The sequence below is a fragment of the Plectropomus leopardus genome, chromosome 13 (assembly GCF_026936395.1).
Source record: "Plectropomus leopardus strain MGB_pleo_1.0 chromosome 13, ASM2693639v1, whole genome shotgun sequence".
Lineage (NCBI taxonomy): Eukaryota > Metazoa > Chordata > Actinopteri > Perciformes > Serranidae > Plectropomus > Plectropomus leopardus.
Window position 1 is genome coordinate 34,060,047 of NC_142188.1, and position 23,796 is coordinate 34,083,842.

The 23,796-nt window shown below is 39.3% G+C and overlaps 1 protein-coding gene across 5 annotated transcripts in view; it reads left to right on the forward strand.

Moving 5' to 3' along the window:
* Nucleotides 1–23,796, forward strand: part of hspa12a (heat shock protein family A (Hsp70) member 12A) — a 67,916-nt gene that overhangs the window by 27,095 nt on the left and 17,025 nt on the right. Inside the window, exons 2-9 of one of the 5 annotated variants that reach the window (XM_088086474.1) lie at nt 10,621–10,697; nt 12,091–12,218; nt 14,194–14,380; nt 15,436–15,540; nt 17,416–17,532; nt 19,164–19,335; nt 19,551–19,565; nt 23,411–23,497. In XM_088086474.1, the coding sequence (XP_087942600.1) occupies nt 10,621–10,697; nt 12,091–12,218; nt 14,194–14,380; nt 15,436–15,540; nt 17,416–17,532; nt 19,164–19,335; nt 19,551–19,565; nt 23,411–23,497 (888 nt within the window). The remainder of the gene's footprint in view (nt 1–10,620; nt 10,698–12,090; nt 12,219–14,193; nt 14,381–15,435; nt 15,541–17,415; nt 17,533–19,163; nt 19,336–19,550; nt 19,566–23,410; nt 23,498–23,796) is intronic. The other 4 variants (XM_088086475.1, XM_042502091.2, XM_042502092.2 and 1 more) reach the window with 4 other exon arrangements.

The window sequence follows — 23,796 nt, forward strand, 5'->3', positions numbered from 1 at the left end:
GCTCCTAGCAGGTTGACTTGATTGATTTTAAAATGGTGTCAAAAAATCATTAACATGCTAGTGATGATGGAAAATGAATATTTAGCAGTTTTGTTGAATGGCATTTCCGTTCCGCGAATTTTGATGTTGCAACATGACAACAAAAACTGTCATAACTTGACCCCAGATGGTCAGATCTTAACAAAATTTCACACATTTGATGAGAGTCCAGGCCTGAAGACACCTGCAGTGGAATTTTAAATCACAGTCATAGCGCCACCTAGTGGTCACAGGAAGTTGCTTTTTTTACACTTTGATGTTTCCCCTAGACCAGGTTAACCCCAGCGACCTCATATTTTATCATAATACTGCAAAGACTTTCATGATATACTGGAAAAATACTTTTGTGATTTCGTCACATGCTGTTGCCATGGTAACACACTATTTGCCATAAAATAGAAAGCACTTTATGAGGGGCAAGGCATGCACAAAAACGCACCGAATTTTTTTAGATCCATCAGAAATCAGAATCTGAGTCAGCCCGGCCACAGTGTTGAAAAGAAACCTGGGATTGTTTTTATTTTCCTCAATTAATGATGAGTAATAGTTTGCACTGGCATGGCGAAGGGCTCTCTATACATTTTAAGACTGTCCTGCCAGATTAAACAGGGCTCTTCCAGGTTGGTTGAATGCCAATTTCTTTCAAATTTTCGTGATATAAGGGTTTAACCATGGAGCTAATTTTCTCTGTTTCATTATTTCTTCTTAAAAGGTGCAACAGAGTCGAGAGTTGATCGCAGTGAGCCAGTAGCACTATCAACAAGACAATCAATGTGAGAGTGACTTAAATTAGTAAAAGCATTCTCAGTCACATTGAGACATGGTAATGAGTTCAGTGCAGAAGGAATCAATTCCTATGTAGCTACCGCACCATCGGACAGACATCTAGTATGGTAACTCTTGCTGAGAGATGTGTAATCAAGTAGCAACAAATCGAAAGTTATTAATTAATGGTCTGACAGAGCGGGATTCTCAGGGAAGACTATTAAGTCTTCAATTACGATGCTGTATGCAAGGACAAGATCTAGGGTGTTGTTGAAGCATTGGGTGGGTTTACGTACACACTGACTGAAGTCAGCTGAATCCAAAACTGTGGAAAAATGCAACACTGAGACTATTATTATTAATATCCACGTGAATGTTAAAAATTACCAACGATAATAACTTGTCTGATTTAAGCACAAAACTTGACCTAAACTTTGAGAATTCGGATAAAAATTCGGAGTATGGGCCAGGGCTGCAGTAAACTATAACAAATAGAATGGGCTGGAGAGTTTTCCAGAATGGGTGAGAAAGACTAAGAAACTTCCTCCTCGGCTAGTGGCTCGAGCAATGTGAGTATTTACGTATATGACCAGGGGGAGTGGACCCATTCAGGCTAACATAATCATTAGGACACAGCCATGTCTCAGTGAGACAGAATAAATCGATGTGATTATCTGACATTAAATCACTGACTAAACTAGCTTTAGATGGAGGATCTGATGTTCAATAGTCTGCATTTAATTCCAGTAGTGTTATTTTTCAGTAGATTTTCTGGTGCAACTCCCCTCTTGTTTATTTTTGATTTATACAATTTAAGTGGTCGGGGGACAGACACCATTTTTATTACACAATGGGTGTGTGACTGTGCTAGAGAAGGTCCCAGAGAAGCGTGTCAGACTGCAACTCTGCCCCCGGTCCCAACTCTGGATTGTCATGGCTTTGAGCCTCTAATAAACTCAACCAGATTCCTAGAGAGGAAAGCGGCTCCATTCAAAGTGGGATGGATGCCATCCCTCTTTATAATACCAGCTTTTCCCCAGAAAGAATGCCAATTATCTACGAAGCCCACATCAATTTACTGTACACCACCTTGACAGCCAGCGGATGAATGATGACCTGCGGCTAACCATGTCATCATTGCTCAGATTGGGGAGGGGTCCAGAGAATTAGTGTCTGACGTCGTTTTTGCAAACACACACACCGACTCTATGTTCATATTTGTGTAGCTATCTCCGATTGGCGTAGTCGGGTGTCATTACTGCTGACGTGAATAACAATCTTACCAAATCTACGCTTAGCCTTAGCCAGCAGCTTTAAATTTGACTCGAAGTCGCCTGCTCTGGCCACAGGGATGCATTTGACTGTGGGGTCAGTAACTTCACGTTTCAAAAAACAGAGCTACCAAATACCAAAGTTGTGTCCTCAGCGGATGTGTTGCTGAGCGGGGAAGAACTTATTTGAAACATGAAGGGGGGGGGGTGCCTGGTGAACAGTGGGCTTTGGTTGTTACTATGCTTTGCTCTGACAGTCACCCAGCCTATTGACTGCACAGGGGTTGCCGGAGGACGGCTAGCACAGGCTTCGCTATGTTGGTCCGCACTGGCTACAGGGGGCTTGCTAACTACCGCAGCTACAGTGGGTGTTTCACGGTGCGGAGGCGTGCTTCCAGAACGCTAAGCCTCGCCTCCAATGCAGCAAATAAACTACACTTACACAAGTAACATATTGCTAAAGGAGGCAGAGGGGTAATGAAACATCTGACACACCAAGCAGAAGAGAGCAGAGGAGGGAGAAGAGAAGGGAGAAGCCATTGCTAACCAGAGCTAAAGTAGCTAATGAGCTAACAGTGAGTGAATGTCTATGTGATTAAAAAGGAAAAACCCCTGCGAGGAGAAGACAGCGAGTGAGTGTTTGTGTAAAACTTGAGTGAGTTTACCACAGGCAGGTAATAAGCAGCCGGAGTAAGGAGCAAGTTAGAGGATTAGCTGGGAATGATTGGTAACACGTTTACAGCAGTACGTCAGCACATCAGTTGGCCCAGAAACCTGTGTCTACTGCAGAGTCATTTGACCCGGGTGTGAATGCCGAATATACGCATTCTGATTGCATTAACAGGTTAACAGGGTTTTTGTGCAGTGTTAAAGATGCTAAAGAGAGTGGCAAGCAGAGGCTGAGGGAATGTGCTGCATGCAGCTTTACAATTGTTTTGTGTTGGAGTTTGTGATACTCCAAATTCTAAATATTGACAGAAAGATTTTCATTTTTATTGTAAATGAATATCGCTTCCAAAAATTGTTTATCGGTCTCATAAACTACTAATAATCATTATCAGCCCTGAAAAACCAAGTTGTTCGACCCCGAGAAAGCTGTATTGACAGAGATCTATGAAAACTTTACAGTGGTTCCGTCTTTTGCTGTATCTCTCACTAATTCAGTTTCTCTTTCAAACCATGCAGACTCATTTAGATCAGTGTTTTAGTGCTGCTTAGGTGGAGATGGACGTTAATTGGTAGTGTGTCATTGCAATTAAGGAGCTATATGGAGCGTGTTCACCTGGGTATTGTGTATCCATCAATACTGACTGGAGCTGGAAGCGATAAAAACCTGCATCTGCTGCAGACTCATCTGACCTAGGTGTAAATATAGATTTTACACTTTATCATTGCATTAAAAAGCCAGATGTTAGTGGGTGTTCGTGGGTTTCTTGTGCAGTGGAAACAAGAAATTAGTAACAAATGGGTCATGGTTAGGTTAACAAGCTAAGTTTCTCAACCAAAAAAAGCAAGGACTGTCCCTGTACAAATTACAGTAATACAAAGCAGGGTCCACGTATATTTGTTTTTGTGGATTGTTCAAGAATTCAAGGCCTTGACTGTACACACTTTTGATTGGTTTGACTTTATCTCTTATTATGTTTTTATTGAATTAACAGTCATATTGAAGGATTGAAGTTGTAGATAAACAGTTGCCTCTCTACGCACAGCTGCCTGTTTCAAAACTTGCTAATGAAATTCCTTATTGTATGTAGGTAAACAAACTGAGCTACTTCAATAAGAAAGAACGCCTCAGCAACACAGCACTTGAGATAGTATTTACTACAAGAGCAATCACTTTACTTCTCTAATCCTAATTTGATTTGTATAGCAATTGTTGGGAATAAAAACTCAAGGTTCTAAAGGTGGTTTTGGGAGTGGGCTGCTGGGACCGTGGAGAGATGGGCTGGATGGTGCCTGATGGAGTCTAGCCACAGGTGGTCCGTAATTCTGCACCATAATTGCCTGGCAAAGTGTATTATGGGTCTTCAGACCACTCATCCACTCCGTAGGGGTGGACAAGAGAAAAGGCTGAGCGAGGTGGAAAATAGGATGGGTAACATGATGTCCTGCCGTGAGACAATTCTGCCAGACACTTACAGTACGTCAATGGAGTATTATTATTGTGTGCGTTCAAAGAACACTTTCTGCGAAGGCCATTAAGGCAGACTAATGAAAATGATGGTAGCATTTGGAGAGATAATCTCCAATTCAATTGAAATGTCATTGTGTTTTAAAGACAGGTGCAACAGACGTTTGCTGTTTGAATCGTGGCAATATTGTAAAGGTGTGCAGCTCTGCACCAGGAAAGGGGTCATCTTTTCATTCTCGGGCATTTGCAGCCTGAGACTTTCCACACTTGTGCTGCTGACCGACAACTATGTGTGATTTTTTATTTTTTTTTATTTTAAAAATTAAAATGTCAAATATTCACTGGGTTCGTCCCTTGATTAAGATGATTCACTGCTTTCCTTATAATATCTGCTAGTAAATGGAATATTTTGGATGTTTGGATCGTAGAGTAGGATACAAATGTAATCACCCAAGTATCTACTATGGAACAATATTTTATAAGTATCCTCATTCAACAGTCATATGATATTTTACAGAAATGCACATGCAGCGGTATTATCATTTTGTATTGTCAAACAAATTTGCACTCCACCAATGAAGTTACATACATAACAAAACTTAGGCTATGTTTAGGCAAGTGAAGTTACTTCGGTTAGTTTTAAGGAAAAGAAACATGGTAAGGAGGTACCTTAAAATGACTCAAAATTCAACACCTGTCTCCTGGCAGTGTTAATTTTGACAGCTATTTTTAGATTTAGGTCGCATTCACACCTGAGCTGTTTGGTCCGCTTTGAACAGAGCAGAGTTCGTTTCTAAGGATAGTCTGGTTTATTTGGGGTGGTGTGAAAGCTCAATCAAACTTGGTGCGGACAAAACAAGCGAACTCTTTTCCGTTAAACATAGGTCTCTGTCTGCTTCCAAGTGAACCCTGGTGCGGATCATTTGTGGTGTGAATGAAAATTAAGCTACCACAGGACTTTATGATAGGAGAAATGTGATTTTAGTAGGATTTCTACAGCTGAACCAATAATAAATCCACCTGCTGATCATGAAATATTTTTGTCATCAGTGTCACTGCAGGGCTCACTCCATCAGCCCTGTTGTGACCGCTTTCCTCTCTAGGAATCTGGTCGAGTTTCGTCATATGATGATGTGATTTGTCTTCTATAATGTGTGAGCATAACAACGATGCAATTATGATTTCGCACCCAAAGTGGCCCTGATAATGTGATCGATGTGCAGTCTAAAGCCTCATTCCCACTGCACAAAGAACCCACTAACACCTGCTAACATCAGGCTTTTTAATGTAATGGGAATGTGCACAATCTGCATTCACACTTGGTAAAATGACTCTGCAGTAGACACGCGTTTTTATTGCCTCCGGCTCCGATCAGCATTGATGAGCACTCAACACCCAAGTGAACGTGGTCATTTCAAGGGGAACTTAAAAAGTAAGAAATAAATAATGTGAAGAAACCACTGAATACTTTTCAAAGACTTCTGCTTCTGCTGCTGTCTACTGTTTACCTGTTCTCCTGCCTGTTTGTGACGTCACACCAACTCCCCAACAAGACAACCTGCACACGCACACACACACACACACGCCAGCTGACAGAAAGTCCAACTAGCTCTCAAGCGATAAATGTGGCAGTGGGAATACAGACATTCAGCAGGCTTAACCATGTTTAAAAAACCTACGTGCACCCACTAATTGTGGTGGGAATGAGGTATAATAAAGCCGCCTAATAATGCTTGCAGTCAGTTTCATAATTTCTTCAAGAGCTCGCGAAACCAAAGAACATAAATATAAACTCTCTATAAGCATTAAAGTGCTGCATGAACTTCTGTCAATCACAAAAACTGTCTTATCAACAGTCACCTGTCAGTAGAACCCCATGTTTGCTCCTCTCGGTTTATTTGACAAAGTGAAGCCTAAACCAAACCAACTTGAATTGCAACAATGTTTCAGTTTCACCCCCACCAATTGAACCGAGTCCCCAAACTATTATCTATAAAAATGACTTTAGTCTTAGTCTTGAGACAAAAACACAGTTTTAGTCACATTTTAGTAATTTTCATCCTTCATAGCTTTCATCTAGTTGTACTCAACCAAAACTCAAACTTAAATTCACATTCTAGTCAACTTTTAGTCATGACTTTTTATTAAGATGTTTTTTTTCTATTTTTATGAATCCAGTTAGGCTAACACAGGTCCCAGAAATAAGAATTACGGTGACAAGTTGTATACAGCTACAGATATTTTCGACACATTCAGAAACTTGCATGGCACACTTTGTTTTACTTGTTTAAGGGATTATTTATGAGCACTCAAACATTTGAAACTAACTTGAGACATCCGGGATTCACTATAAACTCTGACTCATCTCACTGTTCAGAAGCAGAAAAATGACTTTATTTTAAGTCTAGAAGTATAAACCAAGGCCCTCTAATTGAGTCAGTGATTTAAAACTAACTAAACTTTGAAGAGATCCCTGCTGCTGAAACAAAACTAATTGGAAACAAAGTTAAAAAAAAAAAAAAAAAAGCTGAGTCAGTTCATAAATCTAATCCAACCAAAACAAACCTCATTAAGGTACAAACTGTCAGAGCAGCACTGAATCCTTTTCTAAATGAGAAGGCTGCTAGGTCATTATTTTATCAACAGCAAAGACTGTATGAACATGGGAAAAAACCTAGTAAGTATTTGGCACGCCTACTTAACCAGAAACAAAACTCCAACACCATAGCAGGTGTTAGGGACGCTGAAGGGAAGATACATTTTGTCCCTATATAAATCGGGAAAAAAAAGCACCAAAGAGGAACTTGACAAATTCTTTTCAAAAATTAAATTACCAACATTGACAGTAGATCAGAAGAATACATAAGGGAAACCAGTTCAGGAGAGAGAAATATTAGAGGCAATTGCCTTAATGCACAGTGGGAAAGCTCCGGGCCCAGACGGGTTTCCAGTGGAATGGTTTAAGGCGTTTAAGAATAGGCTCCCCTCTTACCTAGCTAGGACCTTTGATTACAGCTTTAACACTGCCCATAGCTTGCCGGACACAATGTCACTAGCCAACATATGCTTGATTAAAAAAAAAACCAAAAAAACAAGGATACTGAAGACTCTGCGTCTTACAGGCCTGTATCACTCATAAATGAAGATGCAAAAATCTTAGCTGAGGTTTTAACTTTGAGACGTGAACCGCTGATCACAATACTGGTAAAACCTGATCAAACAGGCTTCATTAAGGGAAGAACTCCTTTAACAATATTAGGAGGCTTTTAAACGTAATACAGCAAGCTAGTGATAAAGATATACAGGGCTTGGTAGTATCTCTCAATTAATTAAAAGCCTTTGATAGGGTTGAATGTCCCTTCCTTTTTTACACTATGGAGAGATTTAATGTAGGTGGCGACTTTATTGTTTGGGTGAAATTATTGTGTCGGTCCCTTAAACCAGCCGTCATCACTAACTACTACTACTGCTCAGATTCTTTTCCACTGAAACGTGGAACCCGCCAGGGATGTCCGCTGAGCCCCCTTTTGTTCGCACTGGATATTGAGCCCCTAGCAGAGCTCATCAGAACCAAGGTAGCAATCAGGGGCTTTGACGTTGGAGACACTTTGCATATTTCTCTTTACGCAGACGACATCCTGCTATACTTAGCTGAGATAGATACTTCCATTCCATGTCTACTGGAGTGTTCACAAGAATTTGGAAGTTTCAAGTTTTAAGGTGAACTTATCCAAAACAGAAGCCATGGCCATTGGGGCTATGGCAGGCTTTTCTCTGCCTTGTGGCTTTCCCTTCAACTGCTCACCTAAGAAAATAATATACCTAGGAATAAGAATTGGTCCCTTTCTTAAAAAAATTGTTAGGCTCAATCTCAAGCCAATTGTGACACGCATTAAGGAAGACCTTTATAGGTGGGGAACCATACCTGTCTCCTGGCTAGGGAGGATAAGTGTGCTCAAAATGAATATATTACCTAGGCTGTTGTACCCCCTACAAATGCTGCCAAACTCAATTCCCAACAGTTTTTTTCATGAATCAAGACAAAATGTTTACACAGTTTATTTGGCAGGGTAAAAGGGTTAGAATGAAAATAAGTAAACTGCAGAGAAGTAAAGACCAAGGGGGGCTAGGAGTCCCAAATATGCGGCTTTATTATTGGGCTACCCAAATTCGATACCTATATGAATGGGTGAACCCAGATGTTACAAATACATGGATTGATTCCATATCAATCCATTTATTTGTAACATCTGGGTTCACCCAATAACTGAGGCCTACTGACACTAAAGGAATGTCCCTTTGTAAACTACAAGAAGGTGAAACTGGAGGTTCAAAATAACTTAATTGTTTGGAATACTTTGAATACATGGAGTAAGAATAAGACATGTTTTAAACTGAAAGATCATTTCCTCTCCATTTGGAAAAATCCAGATTTCCCTCCCTCATGCCATGATGCGGTGTTTAGGCTCTGGCAGGAGAGAGGTCTGGATCAGCTTGTTAAACTCTATGAAGGAAGAACAATAGAGTCATTTGAGGGGTTGAGAAATAAATATAATTTACAATAGTCTCAATTTAGGCATTACATACCAAAAAATATACAGAGTCCGAATTTGTCTCATGTTTACAGAACATTTGATTTAAATATGAATTCATCAGATTCCACCCAAAGGCAATGGCAAATTGATATAGAATGTCAGACTGTAGAAAAGACATGGGTGTCAATTATAGAAAACACACTTAGTATCCTGAGCTGTAAAAGTGATAGAGAGACCCACTTTAATATACTACACAGACTTGGTACTTTTTAGGATACTTTCCTTGGAAAGGCTAACCTCTACCCTTCGGGGCAATTTTGAGGGTTTCATTAAAATATGGGAGCAAGACCCCGCTGGACTGGACTTTGCTTGACCTACATGGGAACTCACCACAGCATATTCCAACAATATGAATGTAACCATACCAATTTGGTGGATTTGTGTTTTTTTGTTGGGTTTCTTTTTTTGGTTTTTAATCTACTTTTAATCTACTTGTTTTGTTTTTGTTGTGTTTTGTTTGTCTTATGTGCATGAGATATAACTCCTGCTGTCTTTTGTTTGTGTTCTGTTAAGGTCGTCTAAAGTTCACACATGGGAATGTGAACATGTGCAATTGCTAGCAGAACATCAACATCAATAAATAAAATTATAAAAAAAACGAAAAACTAAATTTTCAGCTATCAGAGAAAAGTTCAGGCTGCTCACATACAGCACTGCTCCTCTCACAGATAACAGAGGCTCCTACATGCCTGTTAAACACCATCAGACCATAAACTTTCTCTACACACAGTCTGAATCAGAGTGTAGTCCTACAGGGAGCAACAGATCAATAATAATAATAATAATAATGATAAGTTAATTTATATAAAAAATGTTATAAAAAAAATACAGCACAGAAGAACATTTAGAATTTGTGGTTGAGACAAAACAGTACAATGCAAGACTCAAAACTTGCATTTTTAAAAAATGTATTTTTATTTGAATTGATGCAGATTGAGCCACTGGTCTTCACATTAGCGGCTCAATCTGCATCAATTATATAATATCATCTTGAAAGCGCTGAGGATGTTAAACTCTTGATCAGCCAACTCATAGGTGATGGTGTAGGGCACGATGACATCTGCCCACAGGGTCATGACAGCATTCCTGTCCTCCTCAGTTAACATTTCATGTGTATTTATATATGTTATACATATGTAACATAATCTTATAGAATAGTTTGATATTGATATTAATATATAGAATATCCTTCAAAAACGCACACACAACATTGCTTATATCATACGAATTAGCATCCCGCTAATGATGTTACATCCTTAATGTACAGTTATTTCTATGGTTAGGGTTAGGAAGAGAAACACAGTTAGGATGTACCATAAATGACTATAAATTCACTCACAGTTCACAGGGTTCTGAACATGTGTCTCCAGGGGAAAGTCTGAATATTTGTGACCCATCCACCACCCCAACCTGCCTCCCGACAAGACCACTCAGGACTGCTTGTGTCATTACTCCCGTCAGCACATTGGTCATGTGACTGCAGCCTGACAAAATATGTGGATTATGTATACATTTAGTATTGCTTTTCACAGAAAAACATATCAACAGTTTGTGAAAACAGCCTGACATATAATAAATATACTATCAGAAACTACTTTTATTATTTTTCATATCTCTGCAGTTATTGTTATACCCGGAGGAACTGCTGTCACACCAATGTGCATTCCGTTCAAAAACAACAAATAATTTTGTGAACAAATAATTGACTAGTCATTGACATAATACACCCTGGACTTTGTCAAACATCATTTCCAGAAAAAGACATTGTCATGCAGAATGAATGAATGCATGAATATGTTTCTGTCTTCCTCTACAGATGCAATGGCTAATCCCTCTCCTGCAAAGAGTATGGGAGACCCTGGAATCACCCCGCTGTCTCCCTCACACACTCAGGTGTGTATAATCTCTGCACATGTGCTCATTTCTCTGAGTATTGTAACTCTGTACCCATTATGCTAACTAATGGACTGTATATTGACTGTACTTGTATAGTGCTTTTCTAGTCTTATTGACTGCTCAAAGCACTTTCACACTAAATTGAAACATTCGCCTGTTCACACACACATTCACACACTGATGGCTGAGGCTAACGTACAAGTTACCACCTGCTACTCAAAAATTCACACCCACTCACACTCCGATGACACGGCATCAGGAACAATTTGGAGTTCAGTATCTTGCCCAAGGATACTTTGACATGTTGTCCAGAGGAGCTGGGGATCAAACCACTGACCTTCCGATTAGAGGACAACCCGCTCTACATCTGAGCCACATACTAGAGTCCGTTATGGATGTAACAGTACACAGACATCACCGTTCGGATAGTACTTTGGTGCAACAGGATAAAAACAATTTAAAAGGGTGTGTTTCTTTTTATTTATTTTGTACAGACAGAGAGACAGTGCAAGCATCAAAGACAGACAAAATCTTCCTGCAGGGGACTGATGTAGCTCTTTGGCAACTTTGGCAAACTGTTTTCATTATTAAATAAATACTCTGGATTACACTGTATATGAATAAGCAGTTTTCCAAAAGGCTGTATAACAGAAAAATGTGGGGTTTTTTTTCTGCTTTGAAATAGAAATCTTTTTTTATTTTTCCCGTCCATGATCTGCACATCAGTGTGGTGCTACTGAATGCACATTAGCAACGGATGCACAATATATGTTGGGACAATAAATTAGCAGAATAGCAAAACAGCAGAAGCACTTGCTTACCTTCTATGCTAGCCCAAAGAAAGTGTATGGCCTGTCTGCTCTTTCCGCTAGCTATTCATTGTTTCCTGTCTTCACTATGTTTCCTGCATAACAATGTTAGAGGAGCACAGCGGGAGGATCAGACTGGGTCACTGCAGCACCACACAGTGACAGGACACAACAAAATGCAGGAGGAACATCCTCTATGACCCAGCCATGCCTCCGCCCCTCTGCAGATCTCTAGATAGGCATGCAGGAAGAAGTTGTACATATTTCAGTGATGTTGTGTGTGTTTATGATACTACTTGCTTTTTTGAAATGATTGATGTTATGATACGATAGGATAGGATAGGATACGGTACGGTACAATACACTTTATTGTTGCCATAGGGGAAATTTATCTTGGATTCAGTGCTGCAAAGATAATGTCTCCAACGATACAACAAAAACCATAGTCACACCATGACATTACATTGGATCCATGTTATCCTCCACTGATGGCTTGTGAATTGTTGCTGTTGATGACTGTTGGACTGTGAATGGATCTCTTACAGCCTAACCCTGTCAAACTGTGTGCTCTCTCTGTACAGCAGAACGACACAGACCAGGTACCGTCAGGGCCGTCCTTCGTAGTTGTGGTTGCTATTGACTTTGGCACCACATCCAGCGGTTATGCTTATGCCTTCACGAAGGAGCCAGAGTGTATTCACACCATGAGGTAGGACAGCACTACAATGTAGGCACTCACAGTTGAGAGGTGTGGGGGTGGGCTGAAGCCACATCAACACGTGTACGTGGCATACCCTCTCTTAAGACAGTTAAAAAAGGCAGTGCAATCAAAATGGCTATGTTTTAATGAATTGGTCAAATCAAAAGACAACAGATTTGTTTTTAAATGGATGAAAATGTGCTTTCACCATCACTGCACAGTGAGGGGTCTGACATGAATATTTTCTTTTCTGCCAAAATTAGAACATCTTTGTTTTTGGGCTTTTTTGTTTAATTTGAGAGGTCTGACATGAACATTTTATTTTCTGCCAAAATTAGAACAGCTTTGTTTTGTTTTGGGTTTTTTTGTGTGTAATTTGAGAGATAACTGTACACTTTCATTTCTCTGTGGGTGGGTCTTGGTTTGGAAAATCTGGTGTCATGCATCTGGGGCTCAATCAAGATGGAGCAACATTTAAATAAAAAACTCAATAAGTTGACATGATGTTAGAAAAAGGTCAAATCATTGTGTTAATTTCTCAAAATGAGACCAAAACACACAGATTATTTGACTGGAAGCTATTATGTCATGTAAACACCTGGATAGTAACTGGACCTGGCGTTCTGCATGTGCTCCTAGTTGCAACACAGGCCTCTCTCCGAGGGGGAAAGTTTTCTACAAAGCAGACAAGCCATTTTCTTTTAAATGTCAGCACTGAGGAGGGACTTGTGTTTGTAATTTTGGCTCAGGTGAGGGACATACAATGAGAGAAGGTGGTATTTTGTATTTATTTTATATTAAAAAGTCACACCCCAGCCAGCCACCTCCTCTGATAAATAAAGTATAAACATATTTATCCACTAAAAAATCATCACTTAAAGTGTACACTATATTTGAACACCTGCTCCTCTTTAGCTTCCACAGCAGCTCATGAAGGCAGCAGAAGAGCAACAGCTTCGCTCTTCAGTGGAGTAAAATGACTGTATTTCTTAGTGGAGTCAGGTGTTTTTAATAGAAAACTTCAAGTCCTGTCTTACAGCAAGGTAAAGCAGGGAAAATATTGTAAATTTAGTGTAGGCTACACTTAAACTGACACAGATTTTTTTTAAATGGCTTAAAACTAACCAATGAAGGCAGATTTTGCTCAGCGCTGTTCGATTATATGTTCATGATGCGGCGGTTTTCTACCCCAAAGTTACTATAAATATACAGTTAAGCCTAATCGAGCTATAACTGTAGCTCCACTAAACTGTGCATGGAAACGCATTGTCTGATGTTAGCTAGTGTCTTTGGTCTCTGTCAAATAAACCTCATCAAACCAAAACTTCACAGTCTTTATGAAGCAGAACTGAATACCATAAACTGTGGTTTAACTTTAATTGTAGCTTTTTTTAGTCATTCATGCTCAATATCAGTATGTTTTTCTTTAGCAGTGACTTCTAGTGAACAGAAATGCCACGGGACAAAACAGGAGCAACAGCAAATAACAATAATTGTTATTTCAGATGTAAGAAATACTCCATCAACCCTTTTTTTCTTATTCTGTTCCGTTTATTTTTTTCAGATCCCTAAATTAGGTCCTCTTCACATCAGGCACTCTTAGTGTCCTCCATAATCCCATCATACATTTCTCCCAAGGAACAGAGATACCGCTAATAATAGCTGACCTCCATTTGTACAGAAATACTGTGGCAGCTTAATTAGCTTGCACGAGAAGTTAATGTGACTTTTCTGACACAATATACTGGCTGATTTAAGCCTGAAATGACTGTTTACAGGTAAATTGTGAATGTTAAAAAAATGATATAGATTGACTCTTCATTATGCATATAGCTCATAATAGACGCCTAAGTGCATGTTCAACTGATGAAAAGTGTGAAAAGTCAACTGTTTCACCTACAAAATGATCCCGATGGGATGCCATAGGTCTATATTGGATGAAATAGTTCTATGGAACATGTACTGATAACTGATGTCCTCCCAGGCGTTGGGAAGGTGGAGACCCTGGTGTGTCCAATCAGAAGACTCCAACCACCATCCTGCTGACTCCAGACAGGAAGTTCCACAGTTTTGGCTACGCGGCACGTGACTTCTACCATGACCTGGACCCCAGCGAGTCCAAACACTGGCTCTATTTAGAAAAATTCAAAATGAAGCTCCACACCACTGCAGTACGTATACAAACAGAGTGTACACACACAGTGAGTGCACGCACAGCAGTTCTCCAGGTTACAGCAACACAAGGACACTCCATCTTCATCACTCAACCTCTCACCTTGCCTGATGTCATGTATTGTGATTGGGCTTGTGCAGCATGTAATATTTCATACCTTCATACCTTCCAGGAATTTCACTGGGGTGTACGGTGTATACTTCGTTAACTCATCGTAAGAAACACTTCATTCAAACTCGACAGAAAGTAAATCAAACTCTTCCAAACCATCTTGGTTACTCTTGTAAGTAATCTAGTTAGTATGTCCACTGTTCCAACAATTACCAGCTCTGGTTTGGTCCTATTAAATCCTTAATTCACCAAGTTAGATGTAAAAAACATGCTGTTATTCCCCACAGTCTCTCTGCCTGCTGGCTGTTTACAGTCCTGTAACTTTTCCCTCCACCACTAGGTGTTGCTGTGTCCTTCAGCTCAGCTGCCTGCTCTACCAGTAGAGACTGCAGAATGAGTTCTGGTGGTTCATGCTGTGCACTGCATACAATAAGTTTAATAGAAACAGGGGTCCCTGTATTTATGAGGGCAGTGAAAACATACCGTCAGGATTTCTAAACACCCTGGTATACCGTAATACTGTGATACCACCCAAGCTTAATTGTGGTGCAGTTTGTTGAGGCTGAGCTGATACTGCAGCACACTGCTGACTGTCTGCTTTCATATGGGAGGCATGTCTGCCAGAGGCTGTTGGCTCAGGTCCTTTACTGCCCATAATTCTCTGCAGGACATGATGTGGAGGATGGTGTTACCATCAGCAGTATCCCTCTCTGTCTGCTGTGGTGTTTTAATACATACAGTAGATTCTTACCTCATATTATCCCCTGGGGAAAATTTGCAAGTCACAGCAGCAATGCAGAAATGAACCAGGTACAAAGACCTGCAGACCTCATATCCCCTGTATTCATGAAAAATGAGTCTATGTGTCCTACTCTTCTTCTGCAGTGTTTTGATTTTATATCCTTCATTCAACTCTAACTTTGACATCTTATCTTTGATCAGAATCTGTCCATCGACACAGACCTCCACGCAGCCAATGGGAAACGAGTGAAAGCTCTGGACATCTTTGCATATGCATTGGCCTTCTTTAAGGAGCAGGCACTGAAGGTAACATCCCCTTTGTCACGGATCTTCTGTTGTATCACACACACAGCGCATGTTTCATTTTGTACATTTTGTATCTACACTGGGTAGAAGTTTGGCTTAATTCCAGCATGAACCCTGAAGCCAAAGTTCAGTTTGTTCCCATGACTTATTTTAAATATACGAGTATTCAGAATTACCTTCTCTGAGTAGTGTAGGTGGAACTTTGGAACATCATTAACAGCTCAGAAAGGATGAAGAGCAACGTAAACGCATCAGGAATAAAACTTTTTTAAAAACTTTAATGTTTATTGTGTTGTAGTTTGTATATAAACCACAAGTTTCATTCATACCAACCCTTTGAAAACCTGGATCGACATCAGTTTCTTCGTTTCTACATTTGGATGCCTTTCACAAAAGTTTAGTCCTTTGACATAAGTTTATTTCATTTGAAAACATGGCGAAAAAGACAATGAGTAACTTTGCAACAAATGTCCTGCAAATTACAAGAAATTAGGACAAGGCAACAAGAAAATGAACCAAGATTTAGTAAAAAAGTGAAAATAAATAAGAGAGAAAGACTGAAAGAGAAAAGTTGATAAATAATGATAAAAATTAACTAATTATAATTATTTGTTTAAAGTTACTTACATTTACATTGCATCACCTTTGTCAAGCCATTTCCCTTTTTAAACGTTTTTTTTCCTTTTTTGTTTGCTAATTTCTAGGTAATTTTCTTGTAACTTTTTACCAATTCATTGCCTCTTTTGGTTAGTTTCTTGTAAAGTTGCTCATTTCCCCCCCACTATATTTTTGAAAGAGATTATATGAATTTGTATAGGTTTCAAAGCATTAACTAATGACTTTCGTTCCACGTTGAGAGAAAGAAAAACGAAACGTACTGTCTTACTGTCTAAAACGTAAACAAGCATAAAAAAGTAAAAGCCCAACAGTCATGGTCACAGATTGTACAGTTTTCAAAGAAAGGTATATATATATGTTTATACATCCAAAAGCCAAAAGTTTTTTCCCCTTTGTCGCACAACATCTGTCTCCTCCGCTTGCTATCAAAAAATTTTTCTCAGTCTAAGCTGAGAGGTCATTTTTTTCATAGTATAAATCTCTCTTAAAATTTCTAACCAGTTTTCTGCAGTAGGGGTTTAGTCTTGTACCAGTTCCTTCTTTTGATCAAGAACATCTTGGTCAAATATCTATCATAGTCCATAACACATTCTTTCATCCATAATCGCTTGACCAGGGGTACACCCTGGACAGGTCGCCAGACTGACACATATAGACAGACAACCAGTCACACTTGGCGTTAGAGTCACCAATTAACTTGACATGCATGTCTTTGGACTGTGGGAGGAAGCTGGAGACCCCGGAGAGAACCCTTGAAGACACAGAACGGCACCTCAAGGTCCGAACTTTGCCCCAACCTGGATTGGAACTGGGGACCCTCTTGCTGCGTGGCGTCAGTGCAACCACTACACCACCGAGCTGCCCGTCCATAACACAGTCATTTATATTTACAAAGTACACACCTCTGCATTCCATAGGTATTGCTTATACAGAATGTCTTTAATTGTAGCATTCACACCTTCCCAGAACTGGTGTAACTGATTGTTATGAACCAGTTTGTTCACTTTTTATTTGAAGTGTTATGAAGTAGCGGTTAAGTCTGTCAATTCAGTCTACCTACATGTCTTTTAACTTGCATCACAGTTCCTTAGATTCTAGTAAAGAACTGAAATAACCTTGAATCTTGTCCTGCTGTATGTCTGCATCATTACATCAATCAGTCCATTTACGGGTTTTGAATTCTGTATTTCCTTCACAAAAGAATCCTGCAACGGTAGAAATCTGACAGTTGGTTGTGTTTGACTTATCCTGGTGCAGGAGCTGAGTGATCAGACAGGTGGTGAGTTCGACAACAATGATGTGAGATGGGTGATCACTGTCCCTGCCATCTGGAAAATGCCTGCTAAGCAGTTCATGAGAGAGGCTGCTTATAAGGTAGGCTGAGAGGCTCCACTGACATTTGTTTCCAGTCTTGCATCTCTAGTCAGAACACAATCGGTTTGCAAATCTTGAAGGAATCTGTAACCACATACTGACACTGCTCTTTATGACACATTCATGGCTCATGAGTTATGTCATAGCTTTTAAACTAAACAACTATACCACTATACAGTCTTCCTACTGACTTTTACATGAATGAACATGTTAATAAGATGTCATCAGTACTGCATGTGAGTTACCACATTAAATTCTGTAGTTACAATATAATATAATAATCAAAGATATGAGACTTATTCCAGGTAATATTATATGTGACAGTAGGGTCAGACACTCATGCTGTATTGAGTTTATATGCATGGATGTATTATAGGGAAGTCTGGATACAGCCATGGGGACGGGGCCTTGTTCATTTCTATGAGAGCTGCTCATGGTGCATGAAGCACTCAAATCTCTTTTGTGTAAAATACCCGGATCTATTGGCCCATATAGCATTTGTATAGATAAACGGCAGCTAAACATGGCCAAATGTGCCTGAGCGGGTAACTTCTGCTGGCAGAGCAACCAACTTCCAGATTACCACCTTGCTAGCTTGAATGGCATTCCAGAAAAAGGAAACTTTGCAGCTTTTTAGACTTTCTAAATGTTGTCGAACAGATTGGTTTACATCTAGATAGTGGTAGGAGTTGTTTTGCTGGGCTTTTGACACTCACAAAAAATTATTTGCTGATTTACAGATGTCTCTTTCTCGATGTAGACAATGGGGAAAAGTCTTTCTGTGCCACTGACAGTGTCACTGAGGGCTGGGCCATATGGCTAAAAATGTTAACACAATAAAACGTTTGATATATTTTGCTCCTGAGTAAAAGCTGAAGAAACCAGATGATTTATTGGGATTCAGATATCTTGAGGTCAGAGGTCAAGGAACTCCTATTAAATGGCCATGTCATTTTTCCATCGCCAAAATTTAGGGTAACTTTGGAGCCCCCTTCCTGAGAGGCTAGCGTGGTACCATTGGATTCCTCTTGTTTCATAGCATACCATAAGGCATCACTGTAGCTTAAAAAATCAGCCTGGTACAGCCTCTTAAATAACAGGAATGTCAGCAGGTGATTAACACATTTTAAAAAACACATTATGTATGGAACTAAATCTCATCGCGATTCATACACTGACAGCCCTAGTATTCATGCTTTACAGGAGTGGAAACAGTGTGTATCAGCTGTTAGAAGGCTGTGTCTGCAGGACTTCAGTAGCTTACCCAGTAGAATCAGCACAACAGACACATGTCCTACTGTCTTCTTCAAAGTCCATCAGTCTTAATACCACACAACTCTGAAAGTAATGTCCCAAAAAACAGGAACATATTTCACAAGTAAACAGATGACCTGTTGTGTAGTTGTTTGGAGTTTAGACATTGGCAGGCAAAAAAGCAGCAGCTGTTACCACACAACCAGCAGAGAGAAGTCCAAAACAAACTGCAATGCTTCAGGCAGACTTCTACAATATTGTGGACATTTTAAACATGTCACCATTTCTTCTAATGTGTGGGAAAGAAATTCAAAACAACATAAGTCTGTGTGGAAGTTAAAGTTGTGTCTTCCTGTCTGTATTCTGTCCTTGTGCAGTCTGGTCTGGTGTCCCGTGAAAACCCAGATCAGCTGATCATCGCCTTAGAACCCGAGGCAGCATCAATCTATTGCCGGAAGCTCCGCCTCCACCAGATGGTGGACCTGGGCACCCAGACCATCCAGAATGGCTGCAGCCCCACTGACAACATGGGCAGCGCAATGACCCAAGGTATGTGCCATCAGCACTGACATCAGGAGGGGCTGGATGTCCTGATACCATGATGCTTTCACACAGTATTCATCACTGCTGACTCTAAGCTTCAGCCATCATTAATCATGCACACCTCTGCACTGCTGAGTCAATCTTTCTGAATATGTGGCAGCTTTAGTACTGGCATTGTAACCCACTGTGTCCTCTCTTGTTGAATGTTGTTTCCTCCATAGTTTCTCCAGGTCATGGTAAACATGTTTCCTTTTTCAATTCACACAAGAAATGCATGACTTTTTATTTCTTTCCATCCATCATGCCCACACTTGCTTTTGCTTCTTTTCCAAGAATCCATCCAATACAGGAAAACTTATTTCCGTTTATAATGGGAGGTCTGTGAACAAATTTTTCACATCTCTGGCTTTATAGGCCCCAAATGTCTCACAGGTTAATTGTTAAGTTTTAAAGCTGGGAGGAAATGTGGGTTCTGCAACAAAATTGAAGTGTGCATCAGTTGTCAGCTGTCACACTGTCAAATGCAGTACCTACCAATTTATCTAAAAATACACTGCTACTTAGCTGAGTATAGAGAACCCCAGGAATGAGCCCTTGAACCCAGAAATCCCTTAGCTTTCAGTACCTCTGGTTTCCTTGTCTCAAAATGTTTTTTTTAATGGGTTTTTGTTAAGAAGCCTTAATAAAGGTCACACAAGCTGAAGAGACATTTTGTCCTGCGACATGAGATGTGTCAGTAAATACACCACTTTGAACTCTGAAGCTTTTATGTGCTTTGAAAAAGGTGGTTGCAAACAAGTGACTAATGGAGACAACAAAACATCATCATGTTGAGCTGCACTGAACTTGGATTCACAGCCTTGTAGTGGTGGCGACGCAACTGTGGGGGAGTTTTTTTTATAGCCTAACATTTGCTCTTTACTTCTGCCAATTGTATTTAGCCTTCAAAAATCATATGGACAAATCCCATGGAACTAAAAACCAGTGGAAAAATCCCATAGGCTTTTTGATGAGGGAACCATTGTGATCATCCCTAGGACACTATATCATTTGTAGGTAACAAATAACACAGAAACTGGAAATGTATGACCTTAACATGGTCCAGCATATCACCTGATTATTAGTAAACTATTTTACATTGAGGGAATTAATTTCTTTCCAGTCATAACATATTACCATTAGTCCATTAGACCACTAGTTTTGGTCAGTATGGGCCATTGACAATATAGGTTATATTTAATGTACAGTGCAGTTTTGCCAATGTGAAGCAGCAACAGCAAACACCTGCCTCCCCTCCCCTTTTTCACAAGTCCTTCACTTTAACTTAAATTTTGTTCATCACCACTATCAAACATGAGAATTTATAACATTGCTTTGAATCTAACCTCTTATCTTCCCTGTAAAGACAGTCACATTATATCATACACTTGCATGCAAATACAGTGCAAAAACCTGCATGCACTCTACCCAGGTTCAGTATGTTTGTTTTTTATATCCAAAGTAGACAGCCATTTAAAAAGTCCAGTAGTTAATTGTTCCTTTTTTCTTTCATTAGATATAAATGTGTTGGAAAGTATTTCAGAGATAGGCACTTCTATTTGAATCTTAGGGACATATATGAACTCACAAAGTCAATAAGAGAAACATTTACATTTAATCATTTTAATGTGTTAATGCAGGCATGTCAAAAGTGTGGCCCGGGGGCCAATCATGGCCCACAAACCTTTTTTCAACGGCACGCAGCTTGTCTCTCAAAATACACTAAACATAGTATTAGGTAATCAGACAAGATCACTTTTCATTTGTTTCCATTTAGAAACATGTAGACATGCACAGTGTAGACATGGACACAGCGAAGAAGCAAAAAGTCAACAGGGAGGGCCACTGCTTTCAGGAGTTGTTAAAAGCTGAATACCTTTTCACTGAAAGATAAAAATGTTGTGTTTAAGTCATTTGTTTGTGATTTTTTGAAAATAAGTTGAAAGAGGGTAGAAATAGGCACATCACATAGGTGCACGGCTATCAAAAAACAGCTCATGGATTAAGTGTACAGATTTTACCTTTTTTCTTCATTTTTTAAATAACCCATATGATGGAAGACATAGCTAGCCCCATAGGTTTTGTCTAAAGATCTAAACTGGTCCCCCAGTCAAAAAGTCTTGACACCTCTGTTTGAATGACTTTGGTAAGATGTATTGATCTTGTGTGGAAAACATGTCTGTTCAATAACTGTTTCATGATTGCATTTCACTGTTGGAAAGATGGTCTTTTCATAAACCACTCTGTCTCTGCAGTAGAAGGATGAGCTACATAATCAGAGAAAACAGAGGGACAGATTGTGACATTTGCTTTTGCTCAAGAGGAAGAAACCTACAACTACCTGAATGCACTGCACCACACTGGACCAATAAACTCTAACTAACTAACTAACTAACTACCTTTGGATCACATATAGAGAGGACAGTATCAGTTTAATAGAGATTTTTATGTCATTGGTTTTGTAGCAGGTTCACACACTTTGATTGCATGTTAACACTGTGAGCAACATGACTGGTGTGACAGATAGTCCCAGAGGCTTCCACTGCTCCTCCACATTGGAACATACTCCACACTAACAGCATGTGTTCAACAGGCAAATTATTTATTCCACATTCGCTTAAGCTGTTCCTGATAATAAACATGACAGATTGAAGAATTTATTATACCTCTTCGTATCTCTTCTTTATGAAACAGACTTGCTTACTAAGGATGAGCGAAAAGTCTGCCTTTCTTGGTGAGGTACAGGAATAAGATGTGGTTTGGTTCAAATAAAAAGATTTTTCGTCAAGAAGAGCTCTGTGGCAGAAAGCGAAATTCTTCCAAGTGCAGTTTAACCCTTTGAAACCTGAGCAAACTTGATTTCTCTTCAAAATACACCCCAAAATTAACAATAAACTATATAAACAGATACAAATACAATAAATTTACCTATTTAGAATTCCCTTTTAAAGGAAAGGAGAAAAAAAAGACCTGGAAAGGTGCTTAAAAAGTTATAATAATTTTGTAGCATAATTTTAAATGTGTAATTATCATAATTATATATATTTTTTTCATTCTTTCTTTTTCTCTAGAATTTTTTCCCTACCTTATTTAAAATCATTTTTAAAATCTTTTATATAAATATTTTCTCACAATTTGTGGAACATCTCTCACTAATTTGCACATTGCCTTTTTTACTCTTTTTTTTGTTGTTGAAAGAAACCAATGTGCTCAGGCTTCAAAGGTTTAATACTTGTCAAAGGCATCTAAAAGCTGCACAAGGGAAGTGATGTTGATCCAGGCTGTAACACTTTTAATGTGCATTTAAATTTGTTGATGATAAGTTGCTTTGTTTAATATTTAGTAGTAAACCATTTACAGAGCACACTATGAAAACTGGAGGCAAAGTGAAAACATTTGATTAAAAAAAGTTTATCTCCTACATGCCAGATTAACTTTTAGGTTTAATGAGGCTGTTCTGAGAGTGAGAAAGCTGCGCAAAATGACGCACTTATTGCACAACACAAAAGGCATTGAAAGTTCAGCAAAATGCAGCATTAACAAAAGGCTTTACCTTCTCTATTACCTAATGACAAAAATTGCCCACCCACAATGTCTAGGTTCTCACACGACAGCCTGCTCAGTGAGCCAAGAGAAGAAGAGATTGATTTTTTGGGTTTTTTTGTTTTGTTTTACGTAACGTTAAAGATACAACACTACTATAAAACAGGGCTTCTGTAAGAGCCTCAGGATTAAGCGTCAGATCATTTTTGATCATAAAACTGTGAACACAGCAATCCAAATGAGGATTTTCATTCATCACAATTATGGCTATTGACACATTTTACTCAGATTAAACTTGTGATCATAATACGAACATTACCAGATACGCATTTTCTACGCGTTTTTCAGCTGAACCCTGTTGCTTACAGTGTGGATACATGTGCATCTCAGCTTGCAGCTTGCCTCACACCCCCCTGTATATGAGCCCCACAGCTTCACACAGCAGAGCTTCACGGCTTCATCACACTCACCAAAACATTTTCTCTCTGTTAACAACCAGCAAAGGAGCATGTGCGGCGCAACCGGCAGAGCCGCACCTTTTTGGTGGAAAATGTCATAGGGGAGCTTTGGTCGGAGCTGGAAGAAGGTAGAGTTTGCTCTTCTTTTACTCATCTGATATGATTTCCTTTTCCTCTTGGGTAAATGCTTTTGTTTTTTTGTATGCTGCCAATCTGTTAGTTGTTATATTAGTTATCAGCTTTAGACAGTAGAGTTTGGTAGAAATAGAGCATGCAGGATTTTGGGAGCTGTAACAATCTGGATATCTGTGGAAAACGAAGGTTATGATTTTGAATAACTTATTTTATCCTTTTTGTTATCACATTTTTCATACTTTCTTTCATTATTTGATAACCATTTTGGTTGTACAAAATGTAATATATAGTG